This window comes from Oncorhynchus masou, chromosome 12, assembly GCF_036934945.1.
Source record: "Oncorhynchus masou masou isolate Uvic2021 chromosome 12, UVic_Omas_1.1, whole genome shotgun sequence".
In the NCBI taxonomy this organism is placed as follows: domain Eukaryota; kingdom Metazoa; phylum Chordata; class Actinopteri; order Salmoniformes; family Salmonidae; genus Oncorhynchus; species Oncorhynchus masou.
This window is the reverse complement of record NC_088223.1, coordinates 78,444,524-78,459,856: the sequence shown is the minus strand read 5'-3', so window position 1 is coordinate 78,459,856 and position 15,333 is coordinate 78,444,524. Positions and strand designations below refer to the sequence as shown.

At 46.8% G+C, this 15,333-nt stretch overlaps 1 protein-coding gene across 1 annotated transcript in view; it reads left to right on the top strand.

Moving 5' to 3' along the window:
- The window catches only part of tecta (tectorin alpha), a 49,817-nt gene that overhangs the window by 10,259 nt on the left and 24,225 nt on the right, over positions 1 to 15,333 (top strand). The window contains exons 2-11 of the mRNA XM_064982064.1: positions 1,034 to 1,098; positions 1,401 to 1,540; positions 1,699 to 1,986; positions 5,424 to 5,561; positions 5,854 to 6,019; positions 6,121 to 6,533; positions 6,687 to 7,257; positions 7,559 to 8,169; positions 9,849 to 10,419; positions 10,649 to 11,319. Of these exons, the coding sequence (XP_064838136.1) occupies positions 1,035 to 1,098; positions 1,401 to 1,540; positions 1,699 to 1,986; positions 5,424 to 5,561; positions 5,854 to 6,019; positions 6,121 to 6,533; positions 6,687 to 7,257; positions 7,559 to 8,169; positions 9,849 to 10,419; positions 10,649 to 11,319 (3,633 nt within the window). The 5' untranslated portion in view covers position 1,034. The remainder of the gene's footprint in view (positions 1 to 1,033; positions 1,099 to 1,400; positions 1,541 to 1,698; positions 1,987 to 5,423; positions 5,562 to 5,853; positions 6,020 to 6,120; positions 6,534 to 6,686; positions 7,258 to 7,558; positions 8,170 to 9,848; positions 10,420 to 10,648; positions 11,320 to 15,333) is intronic.

Sequence of the window (15,333 nt, the reverse complement as noted above, 5' to 3'; positions counted from 1 at the left end):
TTCTCTGTGATCACTTTCAAAGGCAATTAAAAAAACACCTATGCAAAAAAAGTACCTTGAGTTTTGGTTTTTCAAATCAGTAATGAAGTAATACCGTAACCATTGAACCCGTTTGGGACTTTCTCCAAGTGTCTTACAGGCACAAATCAGAGAGGACACAACGTTAAATGATATTTTTACATTCAATTGACGACAACCATTCAATCAACATTCAGCTACCATTCAATCAAATGTTGAATTGAATTAGATCAGGAATTTTTCCTTAGATGGACTTGGCTGTACATTCTGGTTTGGCAGTGGGAAGCCAGCCAAGCCAGGCACCGACGCAACCCCAGAGGGCCACAGTAAGAACCCTAGCAATTCAAGCCTGCTCAATTAAAGCTATTAGTGCTCCACTGTTTACACTCCCCTCTCTTTAGCCAACAAGACATGGCTCCAAAACAGACGTGGTAATGAGCTCCCAGGCCCAGCTCCCATCAAGGAGACTCTGGAGCGGAGAGGCTTGGGTTGGGCCGCAGGGTCCATGGCTTTGAGAGGGCACAGCCCCACCGTGGTCCACTCACACGGGACCGCAAGGCGAATGTGATCCTGACACATTGTTCCTGAATGCATAATGGGGCCTTTTCAGGGCTCCTTTAATGGGCCACCATGGCGGGGAGAAAGGGGTACTCCCAAGGGAGACATGGGAGACTGATTTTAAAGAAGTTACGTGTCGTCGTCGTCGACCGGCTGGCCGGTACTCCCTTGCTCCCCAGTGCTCTTGTTAAATGCTCCTGTTTATGAGAAGTTGTCTCTGTGAGTCATTTTACCCTTCTTTGGTATCAGCCTCCTAGAAGACATAGGGTTATAGTTGCTGGCGCTGTTGTTCATGAGGTTTTGGGGGTCTATGGCCATGGAAGAATCTAAAAAACTCAATCAACAAGCCCTTCCTGAATAACTCTCGTTAAATGCTTTGTCCTGAATTAACTATTCTCACTCTCATTGTACCCAGTGGACTTACTTCAATCCCCTCTTAACGCTTTCCTCCATCTAGGATGCTCAGGCCAGGCACTCCAGTCATTCTGTTCCACCTCTTTAGCTTCTTTACTCAGAGAGAAGGTGAGTGACGTGGATCCCATTCTGATTCACATGTTTTCTGTATCTTATATAGAGGTATCAGAGCAAATTATTCAATGACCTCTGTCTTATAGAACGTTATGAAAGAGTAAAAGTTCTGTATGTTTAGAAGGCATAAGTTATTTTCCCTTTCTTTCTGGTTTAACAAGCACAACATTGATCTTGTCTTGATTGAATTCTCCAAAATGTCTCAGATGACATGAGTAGTCTATCTAAAAATGTGACCAGTTGTTCTCCCTTCTTTGCTAGATCTGTTACAATTGTCTCCCTCCTTCTTCCTTCAGCTCTTTCTCAAGAGATCATGTACCCCTATGGGCCCGTCCACCGAGATCTGGAGACACCCAAGATGGATGATGGAAGTTCCACTGAAATAATTATACTCATGCCATTCATTTTCTTTAATAACCCCTATCGCTCAATCTATGTAAGCTCCTATATACCCTTCTTTCCTTCAATAATGCAAATATCTCAGAGAAATGTTAATCCACCATATCATTCACCTAACGATTAATTGTTCTTTTTATCACCAATCTGTTCATCAACACATCAATCAGGACCTTGCCTCCCTCTCAATCTCTGCAGGTCAACAACAACGGTGTGATCTCCTTCAACGTGCAGGTGAGCCAGTTCACCCCCGAGGCCTTCCCCCTGAGTGACAGCAGATCCTTCATCGCCCCACTATGGGCAGACGTGCACAACGGCATCCGCGGAGACGTGTACTACCGCGAGAGCGCAGACCCGGAGTTACTGGAGCGGGCCTCACAAGACATCCGCAAGTACTTCAAGAACATGCCCACCTTCACAGCCACCTGGATCTTCATCACAACCTGGCACCAGGTCACCTTCTACGGAGGCAGTCAGACCACCCCGGTAAAATAACCACAATCACTAATCACAGGGATTATTATGCTCCACACTCAAAACACCTCTAGGCACACCTTTTATTTCACCTTTATTTAACCAGGTAGGCTAGTTGAGAACAAGTTCTCATTTGCAACTGCGACCTGGCCAAGATAAAGCATAGCAGTGTAAACAGACAACACAGAGTTACACATGGAGTAAACAATTAACTAGTCAATAACACAGTAGAAAAAAAGGGAGTCTATATACATTGTGTGCAAAAGGCATGAGGAGGTAGGCGAATAATTACAGTTTTGCAGATTAACACTGGAGTGATAAATGATCAGATGGTCATGTACAGGTAGAGATACTGGTATTCAAAAGAGCAGAAAAGTAAATAAATGAAAACAGTATGGGGATGAGGTAGGTAAAAATGGGTGGGCTATTTACCGATAGACTATGTACAGCTGCAGCGATCGGTTAGCTGCTCAGATAGCAGATGTTTGAAGTTGGTGAGGGAGATAAAAGTCTCCAACTTCAGCGATTTTTGCAATTCGTTCCAGTCACAGGCAGCAGAGAACTGGAACGAAAGGCGGCCAAATGAGGTGTTGGCTTTAGAGATGATCAGTGAGATACACCTGCTGAAGTGCGTGCTACGGGTGGGTGTTGCCATCGTGACCAGTGAACTGAGATGAGGCGGAGCTTTGGTGGGTGGTATAAGGTGCTTTAGTGACAAAACGGATGGCACTGTGATAAACTGCATCCAGTTTGCTGAGTAGAGTGTTGGAAGCAATTTTGTAGATGACATCGCCGAAGTCGAGGATCGGTAGAATAGTCAGTTTTACTAGGGTAAGTTTGGCGGCGTGAGTGAAGGAGGCTTTGTTGCGGAATAGAAAGCCGACTCTAGATTTGATTTTCGATTGGAGATGTTTGATATGAGTCTGGAAGGAGAGTTTACAGTCTAGCCAGACACCTAGGTACCTATAGATGTCCACATATTCAAGGTCGGAACCATCCAGGGTGGTGATGCTAGTCAGGCGTGCGGGTGCAGGCAGCGAACGGTTGAAAAACATGCCTTTGGTTTTGCTAGCGTTTAAGAGCAGTTGGAGACCACGGAAGGGGTGTTGTATGGCATTGAAGCTTGTTTGGAGGTTAGATAGCACAGTGTCCAAGGACGGGCCGGAAGTATATAGAATGGTGTCGTCTGCGTAGAGGTGGATCAGGGAATCGCCCGCAGCAAGAGCAACATCATTGATATATACAGAGAAAAGAGTCGGCCCGAGAATTGAACCCTGTGGCACCCCCATAGAGACTGCCAGAGGACCGGACAGCATGCCCTCCGATTTGACACACTGAACTCTGTCTGCAAAGTAGTTGGTAAACCAGGCAAGGCAGTCATCAGAAAAACCGAGGCTACTGAGTCTGCCAATAAGAATATGGTGATTGACAGAGTTGAAAGCCTTGGCAAGGTCGATGAAGACGGCTGCACAGTACTGTCTTTTATCGATGGTGGTTATGATATCGTTTAGTACCTTGAGCGTGGCTGAGGTGCACCCGTGACCGGCTCGGAAACCAGATTGCACAGCGGAGAAGGTACGGTGGGATTCGAGATGGTCAGTGACCTGTTTGTTGACTTGGCTTTCGAAGACCTTAGATAGGCAGGGCAGGATGGATATAGGTCTGTAGCAGTTTGGGTCCAGGGTGTCTCCCCCTTTGAAGAGGGGGATGACTGCGGCAGCTTTCCAATTCTTGGGGATCTCAGACGATATGAAAGAGAGGTTGAACAGGCTGGTAATAGGGGTTGCGACAATGGCGGCGGATAGTTTCAGAAATAGAGGGTCCAGATTGTCAAGCCCAGCTGATTTGTACGGGGCCATTGTTTTGCTGCTCTTTCAGAACATCTGCTATCTGGATTTGGGTAAAGGCGAACCTGGAGAGGCTTGGTCGAGTAGCTGCCGGGGGGCGGAGCTGTTGGCCGAGGTTGGAGTAGCCAGGCGGAAGGCATGGCCAGCCGTTGAGAAATGCTTGTTGAAGATTTCGATAATCATGGATTTATCGGTGGTGACCGTGTTCCCTAGCCTCAGTGCAGTGGGCAGCTGGGAGGAGGTGCTCTTGTTCTCCATGGACTTCACAGTGTCCCAGAACTTTTTGGAGTTGGAGCTACAGGATGCAAATTTCTGCCTTAAGAAGCTGGCCTTAGCTTTCCTGACTGACTGCGTGTATTGGTTCCTGACTTCCCTGAACAGTTGCATATCGTGGGGACTATTCGATGCTATTGCAGTCCGCCACAGGATGTTTTTGTGCTGGTCGAGGGCAGTCAGGTCTGGAGTGAACCAAGGGCTATATCTGTTCTTAGTTCTGCATTTTTTGAACGGAGCATGCTTACCTAAAATGGTGAGGAAGTTACTTTTAAAGAATGACCAGGCATCCTCAACTGATGGGATGAGGTCAATGTCCTTCCAGGATACCCGGGCCAGGTCGATTAGAAAGGCCTGCTCACAGAAGTGTTTTAGGGAGCATTTGACAGTGATGAGGGGTGGTCGTTTGACTGCGGCTCCATAGCGGATACAGGCAATGAGGCAGTGGTCGCTGAGATCCTGGTTGAAGACAGCGGAGGTGTATTTGGAGGGCCAGTTGGTCAGGATGACGTCTAAGAGGGTGCCCTTGTTTACAGATTTAGGGTTGTATCTGGTAGGTTCCTTGATGATTTGTGTGAGATTGAGGGCATCTAGCTTAGATTGTAGGACTGCCGGGGTGTTAAGCATATCCCAGTTTAGGTCACCTAACAGAACAAACTCTGAAGCTAGATGGGGGGCGATCAATTCACAAATGGTGTCCAGGGCACAGCTGGGAGCTGAGGGGGGTCGGTAGCAGGCAGCAACAGTGAGAGACTTATTTCTGGAGAGAGTAATTTTCAAAATTAGTAGTTCGAACTGTTTGGGTATGGACCTGGAAAGTATGACATTACTTTGCAGGCTATCTCTGCAGTAGACTGCAACTCCTCCCCCTTTGGCAGTTCTATCTTGACGGAAAATGTTATAGTTTGGTATGGAAATCTCTGAATTTTTGGTGGCCTTCCTGAGCCAGGATTCAGACACGGCAAGGACATCAGGGTTAGCAGAGTGTGCTAGAAAAGAGATGGTACCTGAATTGGGGTTCTACAGTATGTGGCCTTAGTTGACGATGGCCACTGACATTACCATTTATCCCAGAAGAAATTTAAAAAATCATGTGTGTCTGTGATCCTTAGCCAGAACTGAAGGTAAATGTTGCCTCAAATAGAAATCTCATTGAACCTCTAGGTAAGTATTTGTTTAGTCTAATGGATGGTTAATTGTTTAAGTTAAAAGTTCCGTTCTGCCAGGTGGTGAATATTTGTTTATTTAGTCTCACTCAGGGTTTTTCTTTTCTCTCTCTTTGGGCTCATATTGAACTTACTATGCCTGCATATTCTCACCTCTCTATAGGTTAACACGTTTCAGGCTGTATTGGTATCAGATGGTCTGTCATGCTTTTCCATGTTCAACTATGGAGAGATCAACTGGAGCACAGGCACTGCAAGTGGAGGAGACCCTCTGACTGGTTTAGGTGGAACCACAGCACAGGTAGTCCAATCATGATAACCTACATATACCACCAACGGCACACATCAAACCAATCACATTTCCCCATGTACTACCCCTAAAACACACCAAACCAACCAACCAACCATGATGTCCCATATACCTCCCCTAAAACCATATCAGACCAATCATGAAGTCCCACCTATGACCTCTAAAACACAGAAGACCAACCCCCCAGATATAGCTGAAATACAGCAGATCAATCTTGAAGCCTCCCGCCTCTAAGTAAGTGATAACCTCCTCACTTGCCTTTCCCCATCTCTCCCATTTCCAGTCAGGTTTTAATGGAGGAGACATTGGTCACTTCCTCAACCTGCCTGGGTCCCGCTCCAATGACGTGGTTGAAATCGAGCAGACGACCAATGTTAACCTGCCTGGCCGCTGGGTCTTCCGTATAGACACTGCCCTGATAGACCCAGCCAATGGCTGCAGTTACAATGGTGAGTATTAAGTGGAACATAACAAAGACTTGACACACTGGACAAATATCTAGGTTCGGGAAGACCCCATAGTCATTAGGAATGTCCATATCTTCTCCTAGGGCGGTTCTATCGCCGCGGCGAGATCTTCTGGCTGTCTGATCAGTGCTCCCAGCGGTGCCGCTGCCTAGACTTGGACAATGAGGTGCTCTGCCAGGAGGCGCCATGCGGCCAGCTGGAAACATGCGAGCAGCAGGAGGGTGCCTTCTACTGCCAGCCCACGCGCACCAGCACCTGCGTGGTTTTCGGTGACCCACACTACCATACCTTTGACGGCTTCCTCTACCACTTCCAGGGCACCTGCTCCTATTTGCTTGCGCGGCCATGCTGGGAGGTGGCCGGCCTGCCCTTCTTCAGCGTGGAGGCAAAGAACGAGAACCGCGGCGTGGCCTCCGTATCCTGGTTGAGGGACGTCACTGTGGAGGTGTATGGCCACCGCGTCACCCTGCCTAAGGGCAGCCAGGGCACTGTACAGGTGAGGATAGGTACATAAAAGTGGTCTGATCAGGTAGTTTGACAGGTAGGACCAGCAGATTCTGTGTACCTCTCTATTGGTTATCGAATATGGTGTTTACGTGGTACTAAACTCCACAATCCGCCCTGAATCTCCTAGCTCTTTCTTTTCCAGGTGGATGGGCTGGTAAAGACACTGCCAGTCCAACTCCAGCTGGGTGCGGTCAGGGTGTACCAGTCAGGTGTTGCTGTCGCCCTGGAGACTGACTTTGGCCTCCTGGTGTCTTACGACGGGCAGCACTATGCCTCTATCTCCCTGCCTAGCTCCTACTTCAACAACACATGCGGTCTGTGTGGTAACTATAACGATGACCCTGCTGACGACCCCGTGCTGCCCGACGGCTCGCTGGCCGAGAGCGTGGTGGAGCTAGGTGGCAGCTGGCGGGCAGAGGATGCTGACTGGCGCTGCACGGATGGCTGCGCTCAGAACTGCAGTATCTGTGACCCGTTGACTGAGGCGTTCTACTTCCGCCCGGACTACTGTGGACTCATCAACAAGACAGACGGGCCTTTTAGGGACTGCAGGGCAGTGGTGGACCCCACGGCCTTCGTCTATAGTTGTGTCTACGACATGTGCAGCAACAGGGACAACATTACCACCCTCTGTCAGGCCATCCAGGCCTATGCCTTAGCCTGCCAAGCCCTGGGGGTCACCATACGACCCTGGAGATCACGCACCTTCTGTGGTAGGTGCTCTTCTGTCCCACGTGTATCTCCCACATATGTCGGGGTAGGAATGGTTTTGTTTGGACATGAAAGGGACTCATAGCTACTTATCCCTAAAATTAAGATGTCATTTGATGTTTCTGTTAGATGTGGTTAATATTGCTTATTCCAACAGCTGTCTTTATCTCTCATTCTTTCCTTGCCCCCACAATATCATAATACAACTTACAGTAGTAATCATTTAACACATAACAGCATAACAATGTTTCATTAATATAATTTGTAATATAACATCCTCTTTCTCCTTTGATTTGCTGCCAGCCCTGACATGCCCTGAGTCCAGCCACTACCAGGTGTGCACCAGTGCCTGCCCGGCCTCTTGCTCAGACCTCACCGCTCACCTGTACTGTGCCCACCCCTGCACCGAGGGCTGCCAGTGCGACCCGGGCTACGTGCTGAGTGGCAGCCGCTGTGTCCGGCGGCAGAACTGCGGCTGCGAGCGTGACGGCCTTTACTACCACCTCAACGACACTTTTTGGGCGGGCCCCACTGGTGAGGCCAGAGAGTGTACCCTGCGCTGTGTCTGTGGGCCCAACGGCGAAGTCTCCTGCTTCAACGACTCGTGTAGAGAAGGCGAGGTGTGTGTGGCGGAGGTCGGCCTGTTGGGTTGTTACCCCCGCAGGGAGGGAGTGTGTTCTCTGGGCCAGAACGCTGTGACGGCCTCCTTCGACGGGGCTTCCATGTTCTTTCCGGACGACAGCTCCTACTACCTGCTGAGGTCGTGCGGGCCGACGCCGGCCAACGTGTCGGCTGTGGAGGTGAAGATGGGCCGGCGGTTGGTGAACAAGGGTCCGGCCTGGATGAGGCCCGTGGTGGTCAGGGTGGCCAACCTGGAGGCCCAGATGGGTGGATCGGACTTTGACACAGTGAAGGTCAGTATTATAGCCTGGTGCTCCAGTCTGTTTGTGCTTTAGCCAACTTGTCTCTGTGTTTGTTCATTGTCATGCAAAACATACAGTATGGGAACAGGCTATTTTGGTACTACCTCAGTCTTATGATTGAGAGAAAACGTATGAGTCTCCAGACAGATAAAGAGATCTGTAAAGATTCTGTTGAAAATGTACTCAGAAAGCATCAGTATTGTGGTCCTCATTGCCGGTTGGTTTTCCAGACCTTTACTTCTGGACTAAGAATCACTTCCAGTGGAGAAACTCCATTTGACATAATTTTACACCAGGGATAGGCTAATTATGAGTCTGGGAAACTCACCCTGAAAGTCTAATGTCATCATGAGATACCTTTCTCATGCTCAAAGTAATTTAGCTGGAATATGTATTTCCCAACACTACATTACAGTGATTGAATGTTGCTGCCGGGTAAATCTATTTCAATTAAATCGCTTTTTGACAACACCCCTCTTGATTTGAATGAAACCTTCCATAAATATTTGCCAATGGTATAAGTGCTCAAAAAGGGACATATTGGAGATAAAGGTGCTCAAAGTTTACCAATTTCTTATACCCCACCATGTCATGTCGTCATCACTGGAAATGATAAACGGTTGAGATTGATTTAAAAGCTTACAAACAGGGTTGTCAAATTATTTGATAATTTTTCTTGGACATGTTTTTTTGTATTTTTTTTAACCTTAAACAATTATCTAAAAATGCATGAACTAGAGTTTTCATATTCGCATATGTTGTAGCTTACACTTAATTTTACATCATCACCTTGTGTTGTGCTCGCCATCGGTTGCTCTCAACACGCTCTTGAATATGGGTGTCATGCTCAGGATGGGTGTCATTAATGTTAAAAGCATTTACATTTCAACTTTCAAATGGTACCACAAAGATGGTTGGAGGTCCACACATCAGAGAATGTTGACTTGGATGGGAATATCTTTTGTTTCAAATAATACTGTCAATCTTCCATAGGAAACCTATTGAAATCATAGAAATATAGATAATAGAATAGACATGACCATTTAAGTTGACATTCAACGGTGGGTGATTCGGCGGCCATCTTTGTTGTAGTAATTCGAAGTAAAAATGTAAATTCAATTTCAATGGTGTACTAGCTAAATTGCAGTTGTCTGAAGGGATAGGTCCAATCTATGAATCGAAATGACACCCACCCTGTATTCAAGAGCATGTTGTATCAACCAATGGCAGGCACAAAAAAAACCCACAGATGATGTAAAGTAGGGTCTAAACTACAACATACGTGAATATGAAAACAATCAGAATTTACAAAAGTTTTGATAATTGACGTTTAAGGTAGAATAATGTCGTGTGTGTATGTATGTATATATATATATATGTGTGTATATGTATATATATGTGTATATGTATATATATAAATATATATATATATATATATATATATATTTGAAAGAAATTATTATAAAATAGTTTGACAAACCCGTTTTGTAAACTTTTAAATTATATCAAACTCAACCATTTATCTTTCCCAGTGATGAAGACATGGTTGTCTCAAGAAGAAAATATTGTTTAAATCAAAAGGGATGCTGTCAAAAAGTGATTGAATTCAAATTAATTTACCCTGCTATTACCAGTCTGTGACACAATATTATGATATCTCTAATTCCCAGCTGAACGGTGAGGCGGTACTACTACCTTATATCCACCCTCTGGAGACCCTGATGATCTACCGCGCCCCGGGCAACGCCACCGTGGTGGAGTCCAGCGGATTGGTCCTAGTCCGCTACACCCGCCAGGGCTTCCTCAACATCTCCCTCTCAACCCTCTTTTACAATGCCACCTGTGGCCTGTGTGGCCTCTTCAATGGAAATGCCAGCGACGACCTCCGTCTACCCAACGGCCGTCTGGCCGAATCCCCCGAACTCTTTACCGAAGGATGGCGGGCCATCGCCGACGACCTGACATGTAACGGCGATTGCGACGACCTGTACCGCATGTGCACAGACCTGCGGCTCTACCAGAGCCCATGGATGTGCGGCAACATCAACGACCCGGGGAACAGCTCCTTCCTGGCGTGCCACGGTGCCGTCAACCCCTCGCCTTTCTTCCGGAACTGCCTGTACAACATGTGCGTGCGGGAGGGAAACCGCTCGGCGCTCTGCTCTTCGCTCCAGGCGTATGCCTCAGCCTGTCAGGACGCCCAGGTGGGCCTTGCCGCCTGGAGGAGTGCTACCAATTGCCGTGAGTTAGTCCCCTCACCACCACCACCTTGGAATGTTGTTGAGTAATTGACTAACCATGTATTTTTCCTTTATGAACCACGCATTGAATCTGCTAATTATTTTTGTTTCTCTTGTTTCTGTCTCTGTTCGACATCTGTCTTTATCTCTCTACTTTTTTCTCTTTCTTTCTTTCTTTCTTTCTTTCTTTCTTTCTTTCTCCCCCACCTTTCTCTCTCTCCTCCCTGCAGCCTTGCCCTGTCCAGAGAACAGTCACTTTGATGAATGCACTAGCGCGTGCCAGCTTACCTGCGCCGGCCTTGACGAGCCCGACGAGCCGTGCCCACTGCCCTGCCAGGAGGGTTGCCAGTGCGAGGAGGGCTTTGCGCTGCGTGATGGCCAGTGCGTGGCACGCAGTGACTGCGGCTGCCTCGACCTTGGCAGCCGGCAGCTGACCACCAACCAAACCTTCTGGACCGACTGGGAGTGCAAAGAGCGCTGCTACTGCAACGGCTCGGACAACAGTATCTACTGCACTCTGGCACCATGTGGGGAGGGGGAGTACTGCCAGGAGGGCCTTGAGGGCCTCTACTTCTGTCAGCCGCGCACTGAGGCGCTATGCGTTGCCGCCGGTTACAGCCACTTCCTTCCGTTCGGTGGTGTGCCCTTCGAGCTACAGAGCAGCTGTACCTTGAGGCTGGCTACGACGGCGTGCAACGGCGGGGTGGTGGGGGAGGATGATGGGGATCAGAGCCCCGCCACCCAGCCTGGGACGAGCAGCAGCGACACCTTCCCTCACTTCAAGCTGTCAGCCCGGAATGAGGAGAGGGACACGGGGCAGGCCATCTGGGTGAGAGGGTTCATCTTGGAGGTCTACGGCTATGAGATTGAGGTGTCTCGGAGCTACAAACACACCATCACGGTGAGTGGATTTCACACTACCTCTCCCTTTTCACACTACATCGCTTGTCTCATCGCTATAACTCCCGTACGGGCTCGGGAGAAATGAAGGTCGAAAGCCATGCGTCCTCCGAAACACAACCCAACCAAGCCGCACTGCTTCTTAACACAGCGTGCATCCAACCCGGAAGCCAGCCGCACCAATGTGTCGGAGGAAACACCCTGCACCTGGCGACCTAGTTAGTGCGCACTACGCCCGGCCCGCCACAGGAGTCACTAGTGTGCGATGAGACAAGGATATCCCTACCGGCCAAACCCTCCCTAACCCGGACGACGCTAGGCCAATTGTGCGTCGCCCCATGGACCTCCCAGTCGCGGCCGGCTGCGACAGAGCCTGGGCTCAAACCCAGAGTCTCTGGTGGCACAGCTAGCACTGCGCCACCTGGGAGGCCCGGCTCTGATATTTTTATTTCACATTGTCCTTTGTGAAATGCTCAGTAATTCTTGGTTTGGTTTGAGTCAGTAGTGTGAAAAACTCTTGAAGCACAGTCAATCTTGTTTGACTTTATTAGGAAGAAACCTCGGTGGTAAGTAATGGAAACAGGCCAATAATCTTACCAATGCCTTTCAGAGAATCCAACTGAAAAGTGACAGGGGAAATGTGTTCTTATTATGTCTTAATTTCAGTGCATATTCATCCTTCCAATGTGACTGATGTATTGTGAAGGTCACAGTGGTTGGATGTGTAAGGGAGAGTTATTTGCTATTCAAGCCTATAGAATAACGGAGAAAAGTGTGAATTCCTCTTTGATTGGCTCAGGGTGGATCTTATTTCAATCAACATCTTTTATCGGGCTGGATTGGGCTCAGAGGAATGGCTGACCTGAGCGACATTTGGAAAGGGTTCACAAGCCAACCCAAAGATCTGAGAAAAACCACAATACACACACTTGATCCTATACACTCACACTCACTAGATGTAACACACACACACACACACACACGCACACACGCACACACATGCACACACACACACACACACACACACACACACTGTCATGGCTGACTCAGAATTAGTTAGGAAACATTGATAAATTAAATGTTTTATTTACTTTCATAATATGCTTAGGTGAGATACTTGTCATTAGGATGTCTTTTTTTGGACTATACTGTCGGCAGTTGTATTTTCCTTTCTTCTCTAGGGAAAAGTCCCTTGGGGCCCAGAGAGGGGAGAGGTCAGGCTTGTATTTTACATGTCTGGTAATATGCAGAATATCATAAAGGGAGAAGTCAGAATTGAACTTTTTCTTTATATGTGAATGTATCTGTTATACCATGAGATGGGAAGATGTCGTGGAAAATTGCAAGATTATGTTATAGTGCTTGTAAGATTATTTTATAATCTTTGTATTGCATTAGAATGGTTGTTTTATTCGGCAGAATAGAATCTGTCGACTATTGTGTGTTCAGTGTTCCACTGAGGATGGGCCTCTATGAGATAGCACTGACAGAGGAGATTTGCAATGTCTTTGGCCAATAAAGCCTAAAAAACATTCCAGATAGTGAGGTAATGTTTTGGTACTATGAAGTATCAGGAACGAGATTAGAATCTTGTTTTAGAGACCAAACTGAACGATGATTTATAGCTAATGCCATCTGGCTATGGGATACTCATATTTTAAGTAAAAGGCCCTTTGTGAAGAGTTCCTGAGATCTGTGGTTTGTCATGTAAGTTGAGAGGGGTGGATCTTTGCTATAAAAGATCTCAGTTGCCATTATGTTGACACCTTCAGAATTCATTTATAGACACTGAATTCATCTGAGAGTCACAGGGCTATGGTTAAGCTCATATTATTAAAAGATGAAGTTTAAGTATAACTCTGACTTGTGTGTGGTTTGTAAACTCTCCTCATTTAGTAATACAGGAAATTACCACGACAACACACACAAACAAACAAATACAAACAAGCAGACATACAGAGCCATCATGATCATAGGGGGCACAAGGGCACGTGTCCCATTATATTTGTCCTGTTAAAATATATATATATATAAAAAATAAAAAACATACAGTACCAGTTAACAGTTTGGACACTGGCTCATTCCAGGGTTTTTCTTTATTTTGTACTATTTTCTACATTGTAGAATACTAGAAGACATCAAAACTATGGAATCATGTAGTAACCAAAAAAGTGTTAAATAAATCACAATATATTTTATATTTGAGATTCTACAAATAGCCACCCTTTGCCTTGATGACAGCTTACACACTCTTGGCATTCTCTCAACCAGCTTCACCTGGAATGCTTTTCCAACAGTATTGAAGGAGTTCCCACATATGCTGAGCACTTGTTGGCTGCTTTTCCTTCACTCTGCGGTCCAACTCATCCCAAACCATCTCAATTGGGTTGAGGTTGGGGATTGTGGAGGCCAGGTCATCTGATGCAGCACTCCATCACTCTCCTTCTTGGTCAAATAGTCCTTACAGAGCCTGGAGGTGTGTTGGGTCATTGTCCTGTTGAAAAACAAAAGATAGTCCCATTAAGCACAAACAAGATTGGATGGCGTATCACTACAGAATGGTGTTGAAGCCATGCTGGTTAAGTGTGCCTTATAAATCACAGACAGTTTGACCTGACAGCTTTGTACACTCTTGGCATTCTCTCCACCAGCTTCATGAGGTAGTCACCTGGAATGCATTTCAATTAACAGGTGTGCCTTGTTAAAAGTGAATTTGTGGAATTTATTTCCTTCTTAATTAATTTTGAGCCAATCAGTTGTGTTGCGACAAGGTAATGGTGGTATACAGAAGAAAGCCCTATTTGGTAAAAGATCACATCCATATTATGGCAAGAACATCTTAAATAAGCTAAGAGAAACGACAGTCCATCATTACTTTAAGACATGAAGGTCAGTCAATCCGGAAAATTTCAAGAACTTTGAAAGTTTCTTCAAGTGCAGTCGCAAAAACCATCAAGCGCTATGATGAAACTCAGGCAGTTAGGAAAGCTAAGGCTAGCTTTTTCAAGCAGAAATTTGCACCCTGTAGCACAAACTCCAAAAAGTTCTGGGACACTGTAATGTCCATGGAGAATAAGAGCACCTCCTCCCAGCTGCCCACTGTACTGAGGCTAGGAAACACTGTCACCACCAATAAATCCACTATAATTGAGAATATCAATAAGCACTTTTCTACAGCTGGCCATGATTTCCACCTGGCTACCCCTACCCCAGTTAACAACCCTGCACTCCCCACGGCAACTCGCTCAAGCCTCCCCCATTTCTCCTTCACCCAAATCCAGATAGCTGATGTTCTGAAAGAGCTGCAAAATCTGGACCCCTAAAAATCAGCTGGGCTAGACAATCTGGACTCTCTCTTTCTAAAATGATCTGTCGAAATTGTTGCAACCCCTATTACCAGCCTGTTCAACCTCTCTTTCGTGTCGTCTGAGATTCCCAAAGATTGGAAATCTGCAGCGGTCATCCCTCTCTTCAAAGGGGGAGACACTCTAGACCCAAACTGCTACAGACCTATATCTATGCCACCCTGCCTTTCAGGCCAAAACCTTGGAAGACACCTAGAGAGGAACCAGTCTATGTGGGGTGGCCAGTCCTCTTCTGGCTGTGCCGGGTGGAGATTATAACAGAACATGGCCAAGATGTTCAAATGTTCATAAATGACCAGCATGGTTCAATAATAATAAGGCAGAACCGTTGAAACTGGAGCAGCAGCATGGCCAGGTGGACTGGGGACAGCAAGGAGTCATCATGTCAGGTAGTCCTGAAGCATGGTCCTAGGGCCCTAGGGCCCAGGTCCTCCGAGAGAGAGAAAGAAAGAGAATTAGAGAGAGCACACATAAATTCACACAGGACACTGAATAGGACAGGAGAAGTACTCCAGACATAACAAACTGACCCTAGCCCCCCGACACCTAAACTACTGCAGCATAAATTCCCGGAGGCTGAGACAGGAGGGGTCAATCACCACATTCTTATTGGCAGACTCAACAGCCTTGGTTTCTCAAATGACTGCCTT